Source organism: Hippopotamus amphibius, chromosome 4, assembly GCF_030028045.1.
Source record: "Hippopotamus amphibius kiboko isolate mHipAmp2 chromosome 4, mHipAmp2.hap2, whole genome shotgun sequence".
In the NCBI taxonomy this organism is placed as follows: Eukaryota; Metazoa; Chordata; class Mammalia; order Artiodactyla; family Hippopotamidae; genus Hippopotamus; species Hippopotamus amphibius.
The window spans coordinates 57743700-57765836 of record NC_080189.1 but is presented as its reverse complement, the minus strand read 5'-3'; the positions used below and the strand labels follow the sequence as shown (position 1 = coordinate 57765836).

At 32.9% G+C, this 22137-nt stretch overlaps 1 protein-coding gene across 4 annotated transcripts in view; it reads right to left on the bottom strand.

The window, feature by feature from the left end:
- The window catches only part of VPS50 (VPS50 subunit of EARP/GARPII complex), a 121717-nt gene that overhangs the window by 40355 nt on the left and 59225 nt on the right, over positions 1 to 22137 (bottom strand). For 2 of the 4 annotated variants that reach the window (XM_057732307.1, XM_057732308.1), the window contains exons 13-17: positions 19706 to 19838; positions 16760 to 16851; positions 12256 to 12350; positions 11823 to 11921; positions 778 to 868 (exon numbers count right to left, since the gene is read on the bottom strand). In XM_057732307.1, the coding sequence (XP_057588290.1) occupies positions 778 to 868; positions 11823 to 11921; positions 12256 to 12350; positions 16760 to 16851; positions 19706 to 19838 (510 nt within the window). Of the gene's footprint in view, positions 1 to 777; positions 869 to 10497; positions 10677 to 11822; positions 11922 to 12255; positions 12351 to 16759; positions 16852 to 19705; positions 19839 to 22137 lie in introns of those variants that run through there. The other 2 variants (XM_057732309.1, XR_009053247.1) reach the window with 2 other exon arrangements.

Below are 22137 nucleotides of genomic sequence, written 5' to 3'. Positions count from 1 at the left end.
TAATCAACATGTTTCAGTGTATTTAATATTTCCATATTAGGAAAGCAATATGATAAAACTGGATGAGACGTAAGCTATTATACCATATGAGCACAAACACTATCCCTATTTAAAAAACCTTTTAATCATGTATTCTTTACATTTATTCAGAAAAAGAAAACTCCTTCTAGAAAGCCATTTCTTCTAAAGCCAAAAACTAAATACGCTAGACCTTCTAAGCAGGGATCTAAATATATATACTGTAGTCTGACATTTGATACTTGTAGGACACGGTCTATCACACAAGAAACATTTATCTACAATATGTTTCAACCAAGAGAAAAAAATCGATTAAAGATATTTTCACAAATTACATTACAGAATTCAAGGAATCAATTAACTAATAAAAATTAGTTGTGTTTTTTTTTATAAGTGCCTCTTTCAATATTCTTGAGGCATTTTCTCATTACAAATTTATAGGTTGCAGCATAAATTCAGAACCTATTAAGACCCTTTAAGAAATGACAAATATTCTGCAAATATAAGCATGTTCATTAAAATATAACTCATTTTTCCACAAAATTTAAATAAAGCAGTAGACCCTCTTCTGAAATCTAAAGGAAACAAATTACTTAATTATGACTTTTTAGGCAAAAGAATTTTCCTAAAGTGTATAAACTGAATTTGTAAAAGGAGATTGTGACACCAATCTCTTTTATTTAACTTATTTATTGCTGTAAAAGAGGCTTATTGTTAATCACTTTTAAGGAAGAGAGACTGATTTGTTCTTAAACTTACATGAAGTTGCAAAATGCTGAAATTTGACTTGACAGGACAAAGTTCCCAGGTCTCATTCTCTAGAAACATTCTCAGTTCATCAAGTCGTGTTCTTAAAAAAAGAAAACGAATACTCAAAAAAATAAGAAAAGTATACTGCACACAAGAATTAATATAACAAAAACTATTACAGAGTTATCATCACGATCATAATCAACTTTGAAAACCCATTCAGACCAATGCAGTAAACACATTTACTTTCACCTCCTTGTTAATATCTTATCATCTGTAAGAGAAAAACCACAAATATTTACTAAGAGTATTTTTACTATATCGCAAAAATAATGAATGCATAGGAAATGATATTTTTATTAAGGGACTAAACTAAAAGCTACTCAGTAACTCATGTACTTAGGATATCCTTAGCAAATCACATATTAGTGCCAAGAAAACAAGAAATAATTTACAGGGTTTATAAAACCATAAATACTAATAAATGTTTTATGCTAAAGAGCCTAGATCTTAATCATTCTTACTAAGCTACAATATCAAGATGATTACCACTCTCTACATATTTTTAACTCAGTGCCTATCCATCTCCACACAGCACTTACCAATTAAATTAGCGAGTATGGCACTTAATTAGCAAGTAGTCACACGTCATATTGATCTCTTCTCTCTTTAATGCTATTGCTCTTACTGTCTCTCCTGTACATTATATGAGCAATTCCAGAAAAACAAATACTTCCTTCCCGTTAACCCAGGAAACAAAGGGCCAGGGCCTGCCTATTCTTCCTCTTGCTGCAACAAGCCTCAGTGTTGTTACTAACATCATGCTAAAAACAAAATCTAGATTTTTTTTTAAACCCATGGGTTCTAAAGTAAAGAGGGAATGAATGATAAGTAAAGAGGGAATGAATGATAAAATCTGTGAAAAGCAGAAACTGCTCCAAATATTAGAGTTAACAGACAAGGACTTTAAGATAACTACTATAAATAAGTTAAATAAAATAGAGAAAAAGATGCACAAAATGAAGAGAAAGGAAAGATTTAAAGAAATGCAATAATAAAAACAAAAAAGAATCAAACATACATTCTATAACTAAAAAAATACAATACCTCAAATTATAAATTGATTGGGTAAGTAAAACAGTAGAAAACAGGATTAATGAACTTGAAGACAGTTCAATAGAAAATATCCAAACTGAAGCACAAATGGAAAAAAAGATCATGAGAGCTATGTGAGACACCATCAAAACATCTAGCACGCATGCAACTGGATGGAGAGGGGAGAGAGAACGAGCAAAAGCAATATTTGAAGAGGTAGGTAATGGCTGAGAATTTGGCAAAAGTGATTGTGCCCATATCTATCACCATACACAAAAATTAACTAAGATGAATCACAGATCTAATGTAAGAACTAAAACTATAAAGTTCACAACTCTTACAATTCTACAATAAAAAGATAAATAGCAAAATTTTTTAAATGGGCAAAGGCTCTGAACAGACATTTTCGCAAAGAAGATATAGAAATGACCAGTAAGCACGTAAAAAGATGCTAAACATCATCACTCATCAGGGAATATATATCCAAACCATAATGAGGTACCACTTCACAATCACCAGGATAGCTATAATCAAAGAGACAATACCAAGTGCTAGCAAGGATTTTGAGAAATTAGAACCCTTATATAGTGCTGGTAGAAACGTAAAACTTTGGGAAAGTTTGGTAGTTCCTCAAAATAATAAACATAGAGTTACCATATGACCCAGCAATTTCACTCTGTATTGGTTTCCTGTGGCTGCTATAATAAATTAACAAAAACTGGGTGACTTAAAACAACAGGAATTTATAATCTCACAGTTCTGGAGGCCAGAAGTCTGAAATCACAAGGTTGAAATCAAGCTGTCAGCAGGGATATACCCTCTCCAGAAGCTCTAGAGGAGAATCTGTTCCATGCCTCTTCCAGTTTATGGTGGTTGCTGCCATTCCTTGGATAGTGGCCACAGCACTCCATTCTCTGCCTGTCTTCACATAACTTTCTCCTGCAAGTGTGTGTCTTTTCCTCTATGTCTATATCAAGTCCCCCTCTGTCTCCCTTTAACTATGATGGCATTTAGGGCCCAACCAGATTATCCAACATGATCTCCTCATCACAAGGTCATTAATTCAGTCACATCTACAAAACACTGTTTCCAAATAAACATTTACAGTTTCCAGGTATTAAGACCTGATTTTTTCTTTTTTTGGGGGGGGGGGGGATGGTGGGAAGAAGGGAATGAGGAAATCAGTTATCAGCCTACCATACACTTCTAGGTACATACTCAAAGAACTGATAATACATGTCTATGCAAAAACTTACACACAGATGTTCACAGCAGCATCATTCATAATAGCTAAAAAGTGAAAACAACTTAAATGTCCATGAACTAAGGAATGGATAAACAAAATGTGGTATACCTATACAGTGGAATATTACTCACCAATAAAAAAGAAAGAAGTTCTGTTACATGCTCCAACATGAACGAACCTTTAAAAATATTATGCTAAATGAAAGGCAAACACAAAAGGCCATATAATGTATGATTCCATTTATACAAAATGTTCATATATAGGCAAACAAGCAAATGCATAGAGACAAAAACTAAATAACTGATTGTCAGGTGCTACAGCAGGAGAAGAGTGACAATTAACTAGCACAGGGTTTCTTTTTTGGAGTGATAAAAATATTCTGAAATGAGATAGTGATGATGGTTGTTGCTGAATTATATACTTTAAAGGAGTGAATTTTTAGCATTTTTGGTATGTGACATATCTCAATAAAGCTATTACTACAAAAATTACTGAGGTAGGCAAGACTCTAAAATGCACTCTAAAATCCCTCAAGATTGTCTGCCCTAATTCCCAGGACTAACTGTGATGAAGAATACCCCCATGGTTACGTTACCAAATATGGAATAAAGGGATTTTGCAGATATAATTAAGATTACTAATCAGCTGCCTTGAGTTAATCAAAACAGAAATTATCCAGGTGGAACAAATCTAACTGAATAAGACCTTCTAAAACAGAGTTTTTTCTCCTCCTGATAGCAGAAGGGGAAGTCAGAGATAACTGCTGACTTTTAAAATGGAAGGGATCAGGGACTTCCCAGGCAGTCCAGTGGTTAAGACTTCGCTTTCCAATGCAGGGGCTGTAGGTTCGATCCCTGGTTGGGGAAGCTAAGAGCCCACATGCCTTGTGACCAAAAAACCAAAACATAAAACAGAAGCAATGTTGTAACAAATTCAATAAAGACTTATGATGGAAGCCCAGATGGAACAAGGGATGTTGCTGAACAGTTGGAGAAGATCTATGGGTCAGACAAAATTGTATTCTCCTGCTTGCAGTAGAGAATACTGCCTACAGCTAAAAGCTTGTAGCTGGGAAACATGACTGATTGTTTTCATGTGAAACAGATGATTTTTCAGAGAACTTGATATTTTTATCTGTAGAACAGTCTTGTGGAAGTATTTAGATTGACTTTCTGAGTCTTAAACTTTAGATTTTCCCACTGTACCTTAAAGCCTGTTGTTCTACAGGAATAACTTAGGCAGATGTAGAGCTCATTTTATAATAGCTTTGTAATTTTTATTTTTGATCACTGGTTTGGCTTCATGAATGTTGGAGCATACTTGTGAGCTCACTTCAGCTAATTCTTGGCCCAAAAGCATACAATTAAATCCAGATTTAATTAGAAAACACACACACACACAAATGGTCCACATCAAACAAAACAAAACAAAAAAATCTTTAAAATGGAAGGGGTCAGATGCAAGGGCCAGAGGGCATCTTCTAGAAGCTGAGAACACTTCTTAGCTGACAGCAAGAAAACAGAAACCTCAGTCCTAAAACTACAAGGAACTGAATTCTGCCAATGTCCTGAATGTGCTAAGATGCAGATTCTGCCACAAAGTCTTCAGTTGAAAGGCCAGCCAACACCTTGATTTTGGCCCTGTGAGAACCTAAGCTGAGAATCTAGACAACCCGATCCAGATTTCCACAGAACTGTGAAATAATAAATGGGTGTTGTTTTAAGCTGCTAAATTCATAGTAACTTATTACACAATAATATAAAACTATTGTGATGATAAAGGACGCCAACTCACAGACTGAAGCTTAGTTATCCCTACACGTAAGAAGCATAGAAAATAATACAGAAAGTAAAAGTATATGGTAAAAACACTAAAAGGGTAAGAGGACGTAAATGAGTTACAAAGTTGGTTCTTGTATGATTCTGGAAGTATATTAACCTAAGGTCAACTGTAACAGAACAGGAATGCATTTTGGAATGTTGATGGTAACCACTACAAGAATACACATTTTAAAGCTGAGAAAAAAATGATATTAAATTTGAAAATATACATGAACAATCCAAAAGAAAGCAGAAAGAGAAAAAAATGAATGAAAAAAGTTATCTATACTTTTAGAAATCAAACAGCAATATGATGGGTTTAAAGCCAACTATGCCAATAAATACATTAAATGAAAAAAAACAAAACAAAAACCCAGGTCCAAACAGAAATTGACAGACTGGATCTTAAAACAAGAAAACAAAAAAAAGACTATATGTTGTTTATAAGAAGCATACTTTAAGAATGAAATTAAAAATAAGGTCAGAAGCAAAACTAGATTGAAAGTAAAAATTACAGACATGCTTTCTTAAAAATCAGGAACTAGGGTGAAATTTTTATCAAAATTTTTTTCCTCATTTATTAAAATGATCAATGTGGTATTTTTCCTGTAGCCATTAGTAAATTAAATACTTCTTAAAATGTTTAGCCAACCTTATCTTCCTGCAATAAACCCTGCCTGTTCATGATGTTTTGTTGCTTTTAGATATCACTGGATGTATTTTGACAATCTTTTGTTCAGGATTTTTACACTTATGTTCTTATGAAGTACTAGCCATTAATTTTTCTTTTTTATAATGTACTTGTTATGTTTTGGTATCAGTACTACAATGCCCTCATAAAATACGTTATAAAGCATTCTCTCATTTTCTATTCTCTGAAAGAGTTTGTGTTGATATTACTTCCCCCTTAAATGTTTAGCAGAATTGACTAGTGACAGCTGCAAGCCTGGAGATTTCTTTGTGGAAATGCTTTGTAGCAAAGATTCAATTTCTTTAAAGATACAGGACTAACCAGATTTTCTGTATTTTATTTTTATCAGTTTATTAAGTTTGATTTTACAAGGAATTCATTCATTTCAATCTAAACTGTAAACTTTATCAGCATAAAGTTTGTATCATTTTATTTTATTTTTAATGCCTTAAGATTATAGATACCTTCTTTTTAACTGCTGGTATAGATAATCTGTGTTTCTTTTTCTTGCTCAGTCTTGCTAAGTAGTACTGTAGATTTCTCTCTGTTATACATTTACTTTCTCTTTCATTGATTTCTGCACTTATAATTATCTTCCCTCTATTTCTTTAGGTTTAATTTGCTGTCATTTTTTTTAACTTCTTGAAATGGAAGTTTAGTGCACTGATTTTCAAACTTTCTTCTTTACCAAAAAATGCATTTAAAGCTAAAAATTCCCCCTTCTGGTTTAGCTACATCCCACAATTTTTGTTTCATACTTTTATTACCATTAGTAAGTTTTTTCAAAAGAAAAAACTGTAATAATCTACTCACTACCTCCAAAATTGTCTGCAAAAAAGGGCAGGCCCATTTTAAAGATAAGGCCAGAAATGGCCCAAGGAAACTTTAATCCACTTATGAAGGGTCACAAGGTCACCTGTAGTAGACAGCACAGACAGAGGCCCTGATTTCCAAATCTTGCTCTCTTCACTGCAACATGGTTGGAAACAATAGTCAATGGCAAAAATTTACTTACTTTTTGTTTTTACTGTAGAAGATAAGTTGGTTAATATTATCCAAACTGATTCAATAGAGCCAAAGAAAACTTCCTTTCCCTGAGAACATTTTACACAAATTGAAAGATTTGTATTTTATTTCCTTTGCTCTATTTTACTCTAATGCACAAAAAAGACAGCAGTTATGATGAAAGAGCAATAAGTATGTAAAATACAAGCTGTAATCAGATGCTGAATAACAGAATTGACTGTAATCATAAAGTTATGTGAAAAGCAATCCTGATTATTACTTTAAGCACTGTGGGTGCCACCTGTGTCTTTATGAAACAACACACAAGCAGGATACAAAGAACCTTCTTTGGTATACAAAAGAACAGGTAGAATTAAAATTAAAGAGATTTTAAAGTGCAAATATAGTGAAGAAGATAATAACCGATCTACAAGGTGTCTCAAATATGTTGACCTACAAGTTAAAGGAAAAATGTCAGTGAATTAGAACTGTGTGAAACACAAATCTTTTACTTAACCTAATAAAAGACTTAAAGCAATAAAAGGTAAGTTCCAAAAACAAATGATAAAAGCACAGAGTTTAAAGAAGGTAGAGTACCTAATATGACTTTATACATTTTTAAGAAAAGGAACTTGATGCTCAGAGAAGTAAAAAATTTGGTTAAAATCACACAGACCACGAAGCTAGTGAGTAACACAGTAGAGGGAGGAACCCAAGGCCACTGATAATACCACACTGCCCCAAAGCCTTTACCAGCAGGAAGAAAACTGGAAATCAGTAACAACTACATTTACTAAGAGGAGTTTAATAGTTGCCTACCCATTATTATTGTGTATTTATGTGTATGTACATACATATAGAAGTGGGAGTAGTCTAACATAAGACATATATATTATGAAGACACTGTTCCTTTTGTTCTCATTTTAAGTCCAAAATGTAAGCCCCCTTGTATAAGTTTAGAGATGGAAAATAGTTATATTTTTACATAAATTTTCAATAAAACGCTTCACATATTAAAAATAAATTTAACAGGGGACTTCCCTGGTAGCACAGTGGTTAAGAATCCGCCTGCCAATGCAGGGGACATGGGTTCGATCCCTGGTCTGGGAAGATGCCACATGCTGCAGAGCAACTAAGCCCGTGCACCACAACTACTGAGCCCATGCTCCACAACTACTGAAGTCCGTGCACCTAGAGCCCGTGCTCCACAATGAGAAGCCTGTGCACTGCAATGAGGAGTAGCCCCCGCTCTCCACAACTACAGAAAACCTGCACGCAGCAACGAAGACCCAACGCAGCCAATAAATATAAATAAATTTAAAAATAAATAAATAAATAAATAAATTTAACAAATTTATTGGCACATTATCACCAAGTCCAAAAAAATTGTCTTCTAAAAACACTTCTCCTCATTTTCCCAAGGAATATAGCAAACAGAGCTGCAACAAACCTCCTATCCCACACACGTGCTCTTCTTCGACACAACCTTACCAGTCCCCAATCAAAGGAAAAAGTAATTTCCCTCTTCTTGAATATGAAGCAGCCTTACAACAGCCTGTGCTCAAAGGAATGTGGCAGAAGGACTGTATGACTCCTGAGCCTGTATCAGAAAAGGTCATGCAGCCTCTGTGTGGTTCTCTTGGAACTCTAGTTCTATGGGAAGCCAGCTGCCACGTAAGAAGTCCAACCACCCTGAGATCACCATACTGGAGAGACCACATGAAGGCATGCTGACTAACCAACCCAGCTGTATACCCTTCCAAGCCATCTCCACCAAGGTGCAAATGAAGCCGTCTTGAATCCACTACACAAGCTTTCCACCAGCTGAGTACTGCTTAGTCACCTCAGTCAGTGCTATGAGGAGCAGAAGAATCAGCTGATCCCTGCATAAATTATTCCTAACTCACAGGGTCCATGTTATAATGATGAGATGATGGCTGTTTTAAGACTGTAAGTTTCAGGATAGTTTGTTACAAAGTGATGTTAGGAAAACACATCTGTGGACACTTGTAAATTGAAGCTATTAGTTAGGTTTTTCTTTTAAAAAAAATTCTCTTTCTGAGATCTCTTATAAAACAACTAAAATTATTGATAACTTATTTACTACTCTCCCTGAAGCCTTAACCAGAACAGCTTATTTGGCAGAGGATATATTGGGGGGGGGGGGGAGTGGGGACGGGGTGTGACACACGCAGTATTCAAAACAGAAGAGATGATTAAATCATGTGATCCAGACAGGAAACAAAGATAAGTACATGGATAATAAAATTGACCCTAGAAACACACATTTTAAAGACTCTTAAGGAATGAACCAAACCTAACTTAGGCAAGGAGAGATTTTTCTCCTTAAAAGGACAGGTGACCCTTCCCCTCTTCTAACATCAGTCAATGCACCTTTAGGATCATTAATAAGCTTTGATTATTGAAGTAATTTAAAATAAAATGTACGTATTAAATAGAATATTTTGGCAATGGCACACTGCTGTATAACCTCTATGTCACTACTGTTTAAATTCGATTATTTGTGCTTTTGGGAATTCTGCAACATCTGGCAGAAAAATGACAGCTTTGGGTGTATACAAACTCAGAACCTGAATATAAAAAAATCTGGGAGAATAAAACATATCTTTGAAAGATGAGAATTTACAATGAAAGATGATAGAGACTGTGCTCCCTCACATGCTCATCCAACTTCGCCCTAGAAAAAGATAATGGCACGCAAGCTTTAATACAACTTCCACAAGCAACATCGGTACATTTTATAAACAGATGTTCTGCCAAAGAGTAAAATGCTTCTATTTTCACTTTTTTATTACGCCTACATCTTCAAATCAACAACCTAAATGGATTGCAAATGAGAATAATACAAGAATTTTATTCTCAAGAGCTCCATTTGGCAGAAGAGGACCTTGAAACAAATTGTAAGCATATTTAAACACTTTAACAAGACTGAAACATGATTTACATTTCACCATGTTTCATGGTACTTTTCAGTATTTATGTAATATGATTTGGTGAAAGAGATATTAAATCGGAACTTAGTAGACTTAGATTCATTGCTGGCTAATGTAATGACTTTTGTCAACTCAATATATATACATTGGTGTTATTTCTAAACTGCCTGTCAAGTTTATCTTGCTTTATAAAGAAACAGGTGTACTTCAGAGCACATTGATGGTTGGTACCAACTTTACCAAGTGGTTTTCATTATAATTTCCCAAATGGCAGCTGTTGGAGAGATAATGACTACAGCAAGTATATATAAGCAAGACTGGTTTTAACATTGGGAAAAGAGAATACTACAAAAAAAAAAAAAAGATTACATCTTTACTTTTTTAACCTATTCTGATTTTTATAACATACAATGCAGCAAGAAAAAAGGGAAAGATCTGCAGGTAATACTTAGGGAGACCTTTTAGTCCAGTCACCTCATTTTATGATTGATAGACAGAACCATATCCCGGATGGGTTAAATGATTTGTCCGATGTCAGAGACACGGCAAGTGGTAAAAATGGGATAAGAACCTGAGTTTACCATTTCCCAGTCCGGCTCGCCTTCTAACAATACCATACAGCCTCCTCAATGGGAAACAAGTTTCACAAATGTTTCTAAGAAAGGTCCATTAAAATGTTGAGTGTTTTGGAAACAATAATTCATTTCTATATTTTCTAATTTCATCAAGGTGAACTTTTATGAGGAATCTCCATCATAGTCAGAGTCTAGAAATGCCCATGCCTGATGGCCACAGATGACAGACACCTATTGACAGTAAGTAAAGCGGAATGTAGAATGGAAACTGTTAAATAAATTCATGTTTTTGCATTGCACACACCTTGTAGTCACAATGAACATCAAAAGAGCCCCCCTCACTTGTCTTGCTGGATATAAAGCAATCTTTGGGAAATGGACATCCAGCATGTTTTCATTCTGATCGGGTAAGTGAGGCTTCTGGCACCTTCACAGTTCTTTATCCTTTCCCATCTGTGATTAAAAGGCCTCTCTCATTTTGGACAGCAATGTGTACAGGCCAGACCTTCTGTTTTAGTAGGACTTAAGTTTTAATAAAAAAGGAAGTGGAGTTATAAATTAAGGTAGTGTTAGGGTTTCATGCTGTTCCCTTACCACTGTTTTCCTGAGATTTAATCAATTAAAAAAACTTTTTTTAAGTTTTTAAACATTCTCCTCATTCAGTTATGAAACTCAAAGGCTCTGCTTTGGTACAGATCAATTTAAATATACTTTCAACATAAATATTTAATAGTTTACAATTAAGACAGAAAATGTGTACTTAAATATATTTAATAATAAATTAGTTAATGGTTTCATGTCCAGTAATCTCTCTTCTGACATAGCACACAGCACTGTAACCAGGGGTTGACTCCGAACAAGGAGAGAAAGGAGAAATTCAAATCCCAACTCTCCCTGGCACCAAATAACAACAAAATCAAAACATAATTTTAAAAAGTAAAAATGCAGAATAAAAAAGTGAGCTATAACTCAATTCAAATGATAAAATATATATACGGTGTACAGCATATTACGGTCTAGCATATATGAAGAAAGGTCTAATAAATGTTCGCTCTCTCAATTTAATGTTGCTTTAAGCATACAAACACATTGCTATACAAACATTCTTGCCCATCTTATTCCATCCCCAAAACCATTCCTAGGCACCCTTTTTAAAGTTAGTAGGGATTGTTTTGCAAAGCAATGTAGTACATAATCTTGGCTTTGTAGCTAGATTCTGAATATCATGCCCTCTTCTCTGGAAACCCTTTTACTCCTAAAAGGCACATCGTTTCAAGCATCCCCACCCCCTCACTGAGTGCTGCCTCTACTGATTTAACTTCCTTACTAGCTCACACCATACATGCAGGTAGAGAATAGTGGCCAAATTCTTCTGGAGATCCCTCACTTAATAATCATCTTTCACCTATACAGGAGTCGGTTCAATATTTCAAGCCCCTCAAGACAAAGCACATATTGAAATTTTCCAAAAAAAAAAAAGTAATGAAAATACTTCATGATATTTTTGGTAAAAAATCCTTAACCATACAAAAAAAAAAGCTACAAAAAAACTGTCTTTCAAATTCAAAAGTAATTATTTTAAATCAATTAACACTATAAGGTTAAGCATTAGACAAAGGTATCCTCACTACCTAAATAAGTCTATCCATAGTTTATTAGAGTTCTTACCTATGGTAGTTCTTAAAATAATTGACACTTTGCTTTCTAATAGACTCTTGCAAAACTTCAGACTTGCTACCACAAAATTCTTCTCCAACTTGCATCAACCTAGTTGGACAGAAAGATTTACATAAATTTCAGCAACATGTTTATTATAGGAAAAGAAAGAAGTCCAGATCATCTTTATTCAAAGACAACAAATCATAAAAATTTGGATGTTTGAAGAAATTCTAAAGATCACATTCATTACAGTTTACAAACATCCAAAGGGCAGAAATATTTAAACATACTCACACATAAACCCAACATAAATTAGACTATGAATGTTCAATTATCTTCACTTTCCTGAAGTTACGCATTAAAATTCACTGATTCATAATTTCATTAATTATCATGGTCCAATGAATCAAACTAAAGAATAAGACAAGATCTCAAACACTACCTGCTGATTATATCCAAAACAAAGATGAAGTCATCATATTTGAATATAGACAAATCAGTTCCAAGCAAGTAGGTTTTTACTTTTAGCTGAACATCCTATAAAACAAAACAAAAAATAAATGTTTCAAATAAATCCAAAATGCAGAAAATAAGTTCTCGGAACCATTTTTTGTATAGTTATGCATTTAAATGAGACAGGAATAGATTCTTAACTTGATAAAAAAAAATCTGTTTTTTAGACAAATAGTCAACATCTTTGGGGTGATATCATAGAGACAATTCCATGAACATCAGATATAAAAATAGTACAGACCACAATCATCACTATTAATACACACACACACACACACACGCAAGATAAGAATTATATCTTCATACTAGATATACAGATAAAAATCATCATTATTTGTGCATGGCTTGGTAAGCTAGAGACTGCAAAATAATCAATTCAAAAATAATTAGAATAAGATGATTATGTGAAGTGTTTAAGTACAATATATATAAAAATTAAGTTTTCACATATACCTGCTGAAGCACCTCAAAATGGAGAGATATCACTTAAAACAAATGTTAAAAACACAACATACTTAGGAATAACTTTAGTAAGAGCTATCAGACCTGTAAGAAAAAATTAACAACTCTAATGGGATACAAAAAAAGTTTCCATAAATTGAGAGTTAAGGGACTGAATAGGTGACTAAATATTGTAAATAGGTCAATTTCTCCAAGTTAATGTAGAGATACAGTGAAATTCTAACCAAAATCTACACACACACAAAAATTTTCTTCTGAACAATTATTCTAAAATTTACCAAAAATAATACACAGAAAACTTGTTTTTAAAAATAGCACTTTGAAAGATGGAATAAAAGTTATGAGTGTTGTTGGAGGACTTGTACCACCTATATTAAATACATTAAAAATTATCCGCAAAAATGATAGTGAAAAAAATCAATGGAACAGGAAAAATAAATCAGAAACAGTGCTAATATACTTATAAGAGCTTAATAAGCAGCAGTAACAACTACTGTTTTCTGATTATTTACTTTTGTCAAGCATTATACTAAGAACTTTACATATTATCTTTATTCCTAAAACAGTGCTGTTGAGAAGCCTTTATTATCCCCCTAGGCAAAGAGAAACTGAAAAGAGGTCAACAAATTGCCAAAATTCACAGGCCCAGTGAATGACAAAGCTAAGACTTAATCCAGGTCTAACTGCCTTCAGAGTCTCCTCTTTTCACTGTATCTTGCTACAAGGAGGTGTCACAAAAAGCAGTGAAGGGAAAACTAAATAGATTTAGGGGTGGGGTTGGCGGTGGTGATCCTCTCCTTACATCATATATCAAAAGAAATATAAAACCAACTAAATAAATGTTTTTGTATGTTTTCAAAAGATTAAAAATGCGTATCTATTAAGTGTTCATTACCAAATGAATACTGACCTGAGCTTTACACAGAAAGAACATTTTAAGAATAAATGCAACATGTTACAAAGGACAAAGGTCAATAGTTTGACCCCATAAAAATATTAACCATCTGCATATCAAAAATATAAAATAAGTTAAAAAGGACAAATAATATACAAAGGATTAGCCATTATCACATAAATCATTTAGAACCTTTGAGCAAAAAATATGAGCAAATAATTCACAAATCAATAATGAACAGATTTTTAAATGTTCAACTTCTCAAATAATTAAAAAAGTATAAATTAAAACACTAATACAAATATATACATTAGATTCAATTGCCCTTTAAGAGATAAAGCCACCCTTGGAAAAATATTTTTTTTTACATTTATAGGAGACAAAACTAAAACATGATACAAAAATATTTAAAATAAAGGAATACTCAAGGATTTATCAGGAAAATATGAACAAAATAAATATAGCAATGCTAGTAATAAAGCAAACTAGAATTACTGCAAAATGCCTAAGGAGAAAAGAACTGTTTTTTTAAATTAATAAAGAGAATTATGTGCAATGAAGGTAAGTAAAGTGGTTATTAGCATTGCCGCATCAATCAACACAGCATCCAAGTATAAAAAGCAAAAGCTGTTAGAAATAAAAGAAAAAACTGACAAAACTACAATTACTCTGGAAGATTAAAACTCCTCCCTCAGAACAGCACAGACCAAGAAACCATAACCAAATAAGGATACAGATGAGAATAATACACATAAATAAGCTGCTTTAATAAACATATAGAACCTAATTCCCAACACAAAGAAGAAATACATGGTTATTTTTCAAATGCCCCAGGAAGAACTTTAAAAGTGGGTGGTATATTAGGTTATATAGAAAATCTCAAATTCACAAAAAGTAGAAATATTCCAACCCTAATTTTCTATAGTAAAAAGAAATCAATAATAAGCATTTTAAAACTGTCATTTCTCACGTATCAAATATTTAAAAAGGAAATCTTGAAAGACCAAGACTTTCATATGGTTAGATATGTAAGCTCCATGAGGTCAAGGACCATGCTTTCACCACTGTGTTCTTAAACAGGCAAACAGTGTAATACCTATATTATGACTGATACAACCTTTTTCCCTTAAAGGTTCTGATAAAGTCAAATTGCATGGAAAATTTGCCACCATATTCTAAAAACTTATCACATCAAAAATCAAGGTGATTATGATTCTGAGTTTAGTTTTATGTCAGAAATGTTAACTATCTTATGCTTCTCATTCATTATTTATCACTATCTCTATAATAAATTTATGATAAATGTCTACAAATTGTCATATGCTCACTTATGCTTTGGAATTCAGCATTTCAGATATAAGAAATATATTATGGTATGTATAGCATATATTATATAACATCCCCAGTGGGGTCTAGGACAGCATCCCAAAACACATTAATATCCCTGTAACATATGAATGTTCACTTTAAGGGGATAAATAAATAACTACAAAAAGCCAAATAACAATACTGGTCAAGTTGTGCTGTTGAATGAATTCAATTCCTGTCAGGCTTTGTCTGCTAGCTGTGTCAAAAAACATTTATTTTTCAGAGCTTTTGCCTTTTTCAATTGCAAGGAGCTTTGAAATTTCAATTTAACAAACACTAATGAGTTCCTAACAGACACAAAGTTCTATGTAGAACTGGTTGAGAATTGGGGTTGGAGGTGCAAAAGGGATTTGAAGTGGTGGACATGAAGATATTCTAAAACTTGAAACCTACAACACAATCACCTATATTCAAAAACATGATGACTTCCATTAATCTGGCCAAACACTTAAATGAGAATAGCTTTACTAAATCTTACATTTAACAGATATTCCTATATCAGGAATGACATCAGGTTGCCAGACTGAACAGAAACTAGCTATATAAAATACCAATACAATTTCAATGTACTTGGAAATATTGCACCAGAAATTCTACCACAGATTCTACAATTTCAACAAAGTATAATTAGTCTATTAGAAGACTAAATCGGAAACAACTCATATCTGACCACAGAGGATGAGATTTTCCTTTCTGTTATACATAATATTCAGAAAAAAGTCAGCCCTAACCCATAATTAATGAAAAATTAGAAATTAGTTTAATATGGTCCTATCAGAAAATACAAAAGGTGAATCTCTTACAACTATCACATATTTAAATATTAAAATATAAATTCAAATAGCATATCCAACAGAAAGTTATCAAAAGTTAGAAGAGCACTAAATTATAACTGTTAAGTGATTCTTGAGGAAATTTTGTTTTCAGCATATATTTTCATAAACAATTTTTTCAAAAGAAATCCTATAAAAGATTTTCAAACTAAGCATCAGCTTCATGAGAAAAAATAAAAAATACATTTTCAAAGACCATAACATGGTCAGTGTCTACAGTCTTCTAAATTTTGAAGAAGTCCAAAAAGAACAAAAAAGTTATGAAAGAAATTACACTTTTATCTAGGAAGTGAAAAATTGTAACAAATTAATCAATTTAATTATCTGACAACAACAGCTGAGCTACTAAACTGCAAATGAAAAGCCTAGAAAGACATAGTCAGTCAATAAACACATAAGATTCACTTGAGGCACAAAAATCATTGACTTAGAAAAAAATTCCTCATTCTACTGTACACTCCAACACAAGTATGTCATCTATTATATAGTTATCCTTTTCCTAAAATTAATAGAAAAGGAAAGAAAACACACACACACACACACACACACACACACACACAGAGTCACCTCAGTAAGAAAACAACTTCTTTAGGAAAAGCACTGATCTGCTAGGATACTTAAAGCAAAATGTAATCAAGGAATACTTCCAGTGGAGATTTTCAAATCAAAATACTTTTTCTACTGCCACTTATAGTCAAATATAATTGACAACTAAATTACAGAACTCAAATGATAGACTTATTCCAAAGAAAAACTAACATATGATTAGATCTGCAAGGAAAACAAACACAGAAAACTTAAACACTGAGTTTCTAAAACAACTCTGCTAAGGTTTCTATTGCTTTTATAAAAAAAATAGTTTAAAAAAACCAAACCTGCCATATTCGTGTAAGTCCATGTTCTAATTTCTTTTTTATGTAGCCACGATCAAAACTTGTTTCTTCAGTACCCATCATATTACTCCCTTCTGAAAATGAAAGATGGTATACGTTTTTAAATTTGCTTCACATTTTTGTTTTCAAAACAATAAATTTGGATTCTCATATATTATAAGCATATATAAAATACAGAAAATATTCCCAATATTTATACAACCAAAACAATGTCAAAAAATAGGAATTAGGATTAAACCCATCTGATAAGATAGACAAACTCAGACTCTGAAATGTTAAGTATTTTACACCTAAGACCACTCAGCTCATATGTGATTGGAGCTGGGATTCCAACTTGGGTTGCAGTGTGATCCCAGAAACCAGGTTCTTAATAGCCCATATGCTGCCTACGGCCAGGGCATTACATGACCAATTAACCCGATTATCAATTAATATGCAAGAGTTAACAAGAGTACAGACTGCAAAACTGCTCATGCAGTGAGGCAATGATGCATACATTTTATATTTTTCATGATCCGTAATACTTATATCCATTCCAGGTAAATAATCTAACAATAATAATGTCCAGTTCAACAGGTAAGATCAATGACTTGCCTCAAAATAACTCTCCCCTTAGAAGCTACTGAAAATACACATACACATTATATTTAAAAAATTATGCCTTTGTGTAAATAAACTGTGCAGAACAACTGAGGATATGATCTCATCTCAGGCTAGCAGGGTGTCCACTGGTAAGCAGCAAAAGGCCCTTTTATAGGCCAGGCCCCAGATACATGCCTAATGTACCTGTGACTACTCCTACAGCTTAAGCCATATTATCTGTATGGTCTGGCTATTAGGAACCCAGCAGCTCAGAGCAGTGCATCTGAACCAGAGCTTTAGAGTTTTACTTAGAATGGTAAAGTGCTAGGACACCAGTAGTATCACTAGAAAACTATAAAAGATGAACTCTAGAGGCCCTTTCAGCTTTATGAAGTTCTCTGAAGAATAATTTTTACACTACTGATTCCTACGATTTTAGTCCTTAATGTGAATATGAAAGGAAGAATTTGGGGTGAACAAATGACTTTTTACAGTCCTCTATACTGTCAGCTGACTGTTAGACTAATCAGAGTCCTTAATATTCTTAAATTATACAGATTAGGGTCAAGGAATTTTAGCAAAGAGGACTAAGTACAGAAGGTGCAAACAGAGTTTTAAGTTTGAATCTATACCCCAGTGAAAATGCATACATATAAACATATACATCCATATGTAATACATGTAAACTATTAGCCTGAAGCAAAAAGCAAGCTTCACCATGATAAGTATATATATTGTCTCCTACACTCTTATATCTAAAGTATGGGTTAATTTTGTTCCAAACTTTTTCTTTGGTTTCTCCTTAAATAATGTACTAGAAAAGGGAAAAGAGGTGCCGAGATGTCTAAACAGTTACCACATCTAGAAAAAAACAAAGGTTGCTAAAACAAGATAAACATTGTAGGAAAAAAAATCCCTTAAGCTCAGGAATTCTCTAAGTAAAATGAAATTTTTTTTTTTTTAAAAAGGCCTTATAGACATTTCACTATTATCATTATCTCTCTTGATCCATTTCCTTTGATGATATTAACAACCAGTGTAAGCAGTTTTTACATTTTCTCTAAACTTTACAGCAATCCTACAGGTAGACATGTTACTACCCTATGAAACTTTGCCTTGTTTTCTTAACCTACCATTTTAAAGAGCAAACTGAGGCCTGGAGAAGATAAAGTGACTTCTCCACATTCTCACCTTTGGTAAATGGCAGTCAAAATTTGAAGCCAGGTATCTCTGATTGCAAAGCCCATACTCCCAAACCTGGTAGAGGAGTTGGTTAAAAATAGTCTGGCCTAGAATCCTGGCTCAATGCCCACCCCCTTTTTCTGCCTTCTCCTTTCTCTCTCTTCCTTTAATTAAACCTCTTCCTCCCCCAACAATATTTCTAAAAGAATGAAAATCCTTCCATAGAATTTATTTTATTTTTTGCTACCTATATTTATGAGCTTCTTACAAGTCAAGATAAATGTTAAAAGTATGTCTTCTATACTACCAAAATCCTATATTTAATTAAACGGTAAGATTTGAGCATTCCTCAACCCACCCAATCACAGAAAGCAAACACTTCAGAAATTAGAAGTTACTAAAATAATTTGATTGACTAGCTATATTAAACTGTATGTAATACAAAAAAAAAAAATACAATGTAATTTATTTTGCCCATACTAAATACTGGTAGACATTTATTACTTTTAAAAGTATTCTGAATACTTAATCTTAGCTATTGTTCAAGGATAATCAATTAAGATTTATAATTACACAAATGAAGTAATTTAAACATGCCTAGTTAATATAATTTCTCAAAGATCTGCTCTTTATTACTATACCACAGACATCTAAAGTTGTAGTTTGCTTTTGAAGATACTTAATAACACCATTTTTTTATGAAATTTTATGTCCTGCTGTCTATTTTCAGGAAGAAAACTATCAGTATAATTATTAGTTCTTAGAATCTAGTTTTATTAGTACGACTTGAAAATTACCAAAAAAAGACTTAATATTGAACATTATCATTAATTTTATACTAAATTTGGACAGACCAATGTCTTACTTAGTTTGCAATTCATTTTTTTTAAAGCCCTTTCTTAACAATTTAGTCCTAAAGCTATTACCACATAACCCTGGAAACTGGTAATACCTATCACATAAGAAGTCCTGCAGCCCAGTTAATCCCCAAAGGCAATGGAGCTTTTACAGTAGCTGAATCACTTCCTCTGGTGAACATTTAACCTATGGTCATCATGATCCCTGAAATTCTAAAAGTACAGATTCCCTTCGTTCTCCTTACTCCAGAAATACGGCATACTTATAGTTCAGTTTTCAAAATAAAATCAGTATATAATTTCCTACCAGAAGCAGAAGTACCATCCTCATTGTCGTGCTTTTCATGCCACTCCATAGTCCTGTAATAACTGAGCATAACCTCCCAGAGTGCTTTGCACAGGTCAGCAAGGCATGGAATATAGCTGTCTGGTGTAACATGCTGAAGAAAATGACAAGAGCCAACTTTCAAATTATCATGTTTACTTTAACACAAAGTTAATCAAAATAAAATGTTACGGTATCAATCAAATGCACTGAAGAATGAGATAAGAAAATTTCTTCCACTGATATGTCTAAAAAGAAAGTTTGATGGCAAGAAAATTTTGTTCAAGTAATTCCTACGCCAACATGGCTTTTTAGTATTCATTAGGAGTATCAGTGCATATCCTATGAATCCATATACTACTGAATTGGCAAGTGTTCCCATAAACAGGAGTGCAAACGTCCCCAAATATATTTTTTCAAAGCCATGTTCTTAGCACACAGCTTTTATACTCATCCTTGGACACAAGTTTTAACTTACAAAAAGGTGGTCATTTTTTTTTACAAGTCATTTTATTTATGTAAATTAAGTAAGTACCTTTGACAATCTGTAAACTCTTTAAACCACATGGATATAGATATTTCATATTTGACAATAACATTTTTAAATATTTCATATATAACAACGCTATGAAACAATATGTGGTCCCCAATCTTCTTTTTAATGGAAATGCATGGATTTTTCTCCCTCTATACTTTGTAAAAACTCAGTTTGTGATTCTGCCCTTCTTCTCTGCAGGTAGAGTAATGTCTTGATTCTACTTTGCAGGCTTTCTGTCTGTCACAATGGAGCAGTTGCTCTATCATTTGAGATTTCATAGCATTTCTTCAATTTGTAATCAGTCCACCACAACTGATCATGCTGATAAAACAGTGAAACGCTAATAAGACTATCATGCAAGCCCTCCAAGATAAATAGCTAGTAGAAATAAGCTATATAGAAAGTATACCTATGGTGTTATTGAAAATTGTGACTATTGTTATTGTGATTTCCTATGCTCAGAAAATCACAGTTCATAGTCATCCTCACTCTTTCAAAAAGTTTTTTTTCTCTGCATAATGATATCCCCCTCCTCTAAATTCCCCATTTATTAAAACATTCATCAAGCAATTAATAAAAATACTAACTTGTATGACTCAGTAAGTACACTTTTGTGTAAGCACGTCAAATCTCTGAAACTCAACTAGGAAGTAGTAAAATAAAGGAGTTGATAATCACTGGAGTCAGACTGCCCAAGTGGGGCTTATGCCAAGAATGGCAGGACGGTTCAATCTTATAAAACCTATTAATATAATTCATCATGTGAATAGGTCTAAGAAGAAAAACCAAATGATTGTTCCCAAAGATGCTGAAAACCCTTTGACAAAATTCAACAGCCATTCCTAATAATAACTCATGAGAAAATAAAAATGGCTAAATATTTCCCTAAGATGAGGAAACTTTAATGCATACCCATTGTAGTCAGGAAGAAGACAAGGACATCTACTATCCCCACTACTTTTTAACAATGTTGTTGATAGCCAATGCAATTAGACAAGAGAAAACAATATGAAGCAAAAAAATAGGAAAAGAAATAAAACTATTTCTATCTGAAATGACATAATAATATACCTACAATATAATTCCTAGAGAATGAATGATAAAACTCAAACAATAAAAGAATTCAGGAAGGTAGCAAGTTATAAAACCAACATATAAATAATAGAATTCATATACACAAATAAAAACTATTTAAGAGATAAAATGAATGAGAAATCTCCATTTATAATAACAAAAAAGATTGAAATTTTTAGCAATAAACAACAAAAAATGATTCAAAATTCTATGAAGAAAACTAAAAGACATAAAAGTAAACCTGAATAGAAAGATATCCCTTGTTCTTGGTTAGTATGTCTCAACATCATCAAGATGTCAGTTCTGCCTAAGTTAATTTATGAATTTACTGAGATACAAATAAAAAAAAAGTCCAGAAATAGATCTGGCCACATATAAAAATATGGTATATGATAAAGATAGCATCTCGTATCACTTAGGTGAAGACAGTCTTTTTCATAAATAGTGTTGGGACAACTGGATAGTCAGAAAAAGACAAAATCAGACTCTCCTCACACCATCCACAAGAACAAACTCCAAATGGATAAGACAGCTGAATCTAAACAATAAAACTATACTAGCACCAGAAGAAAATGTGAGTTATTCTCTCACCTTGATATAGGGGAAGGCTTTCTAATTATGACCCAAAATTCAGTGGTAATAAAAGTAAAATTTCATAAATTTTACTACATAAAAACTTTTATAAATTTTGTACAGCAAAAAAAAAAAAAACACAGTAAGCAAATCAAATGATAAACTTGAAAAAAGTATCCACAACATATTTCATAATAAAAAAAAAATCACACATTTATAAAGAACTCTT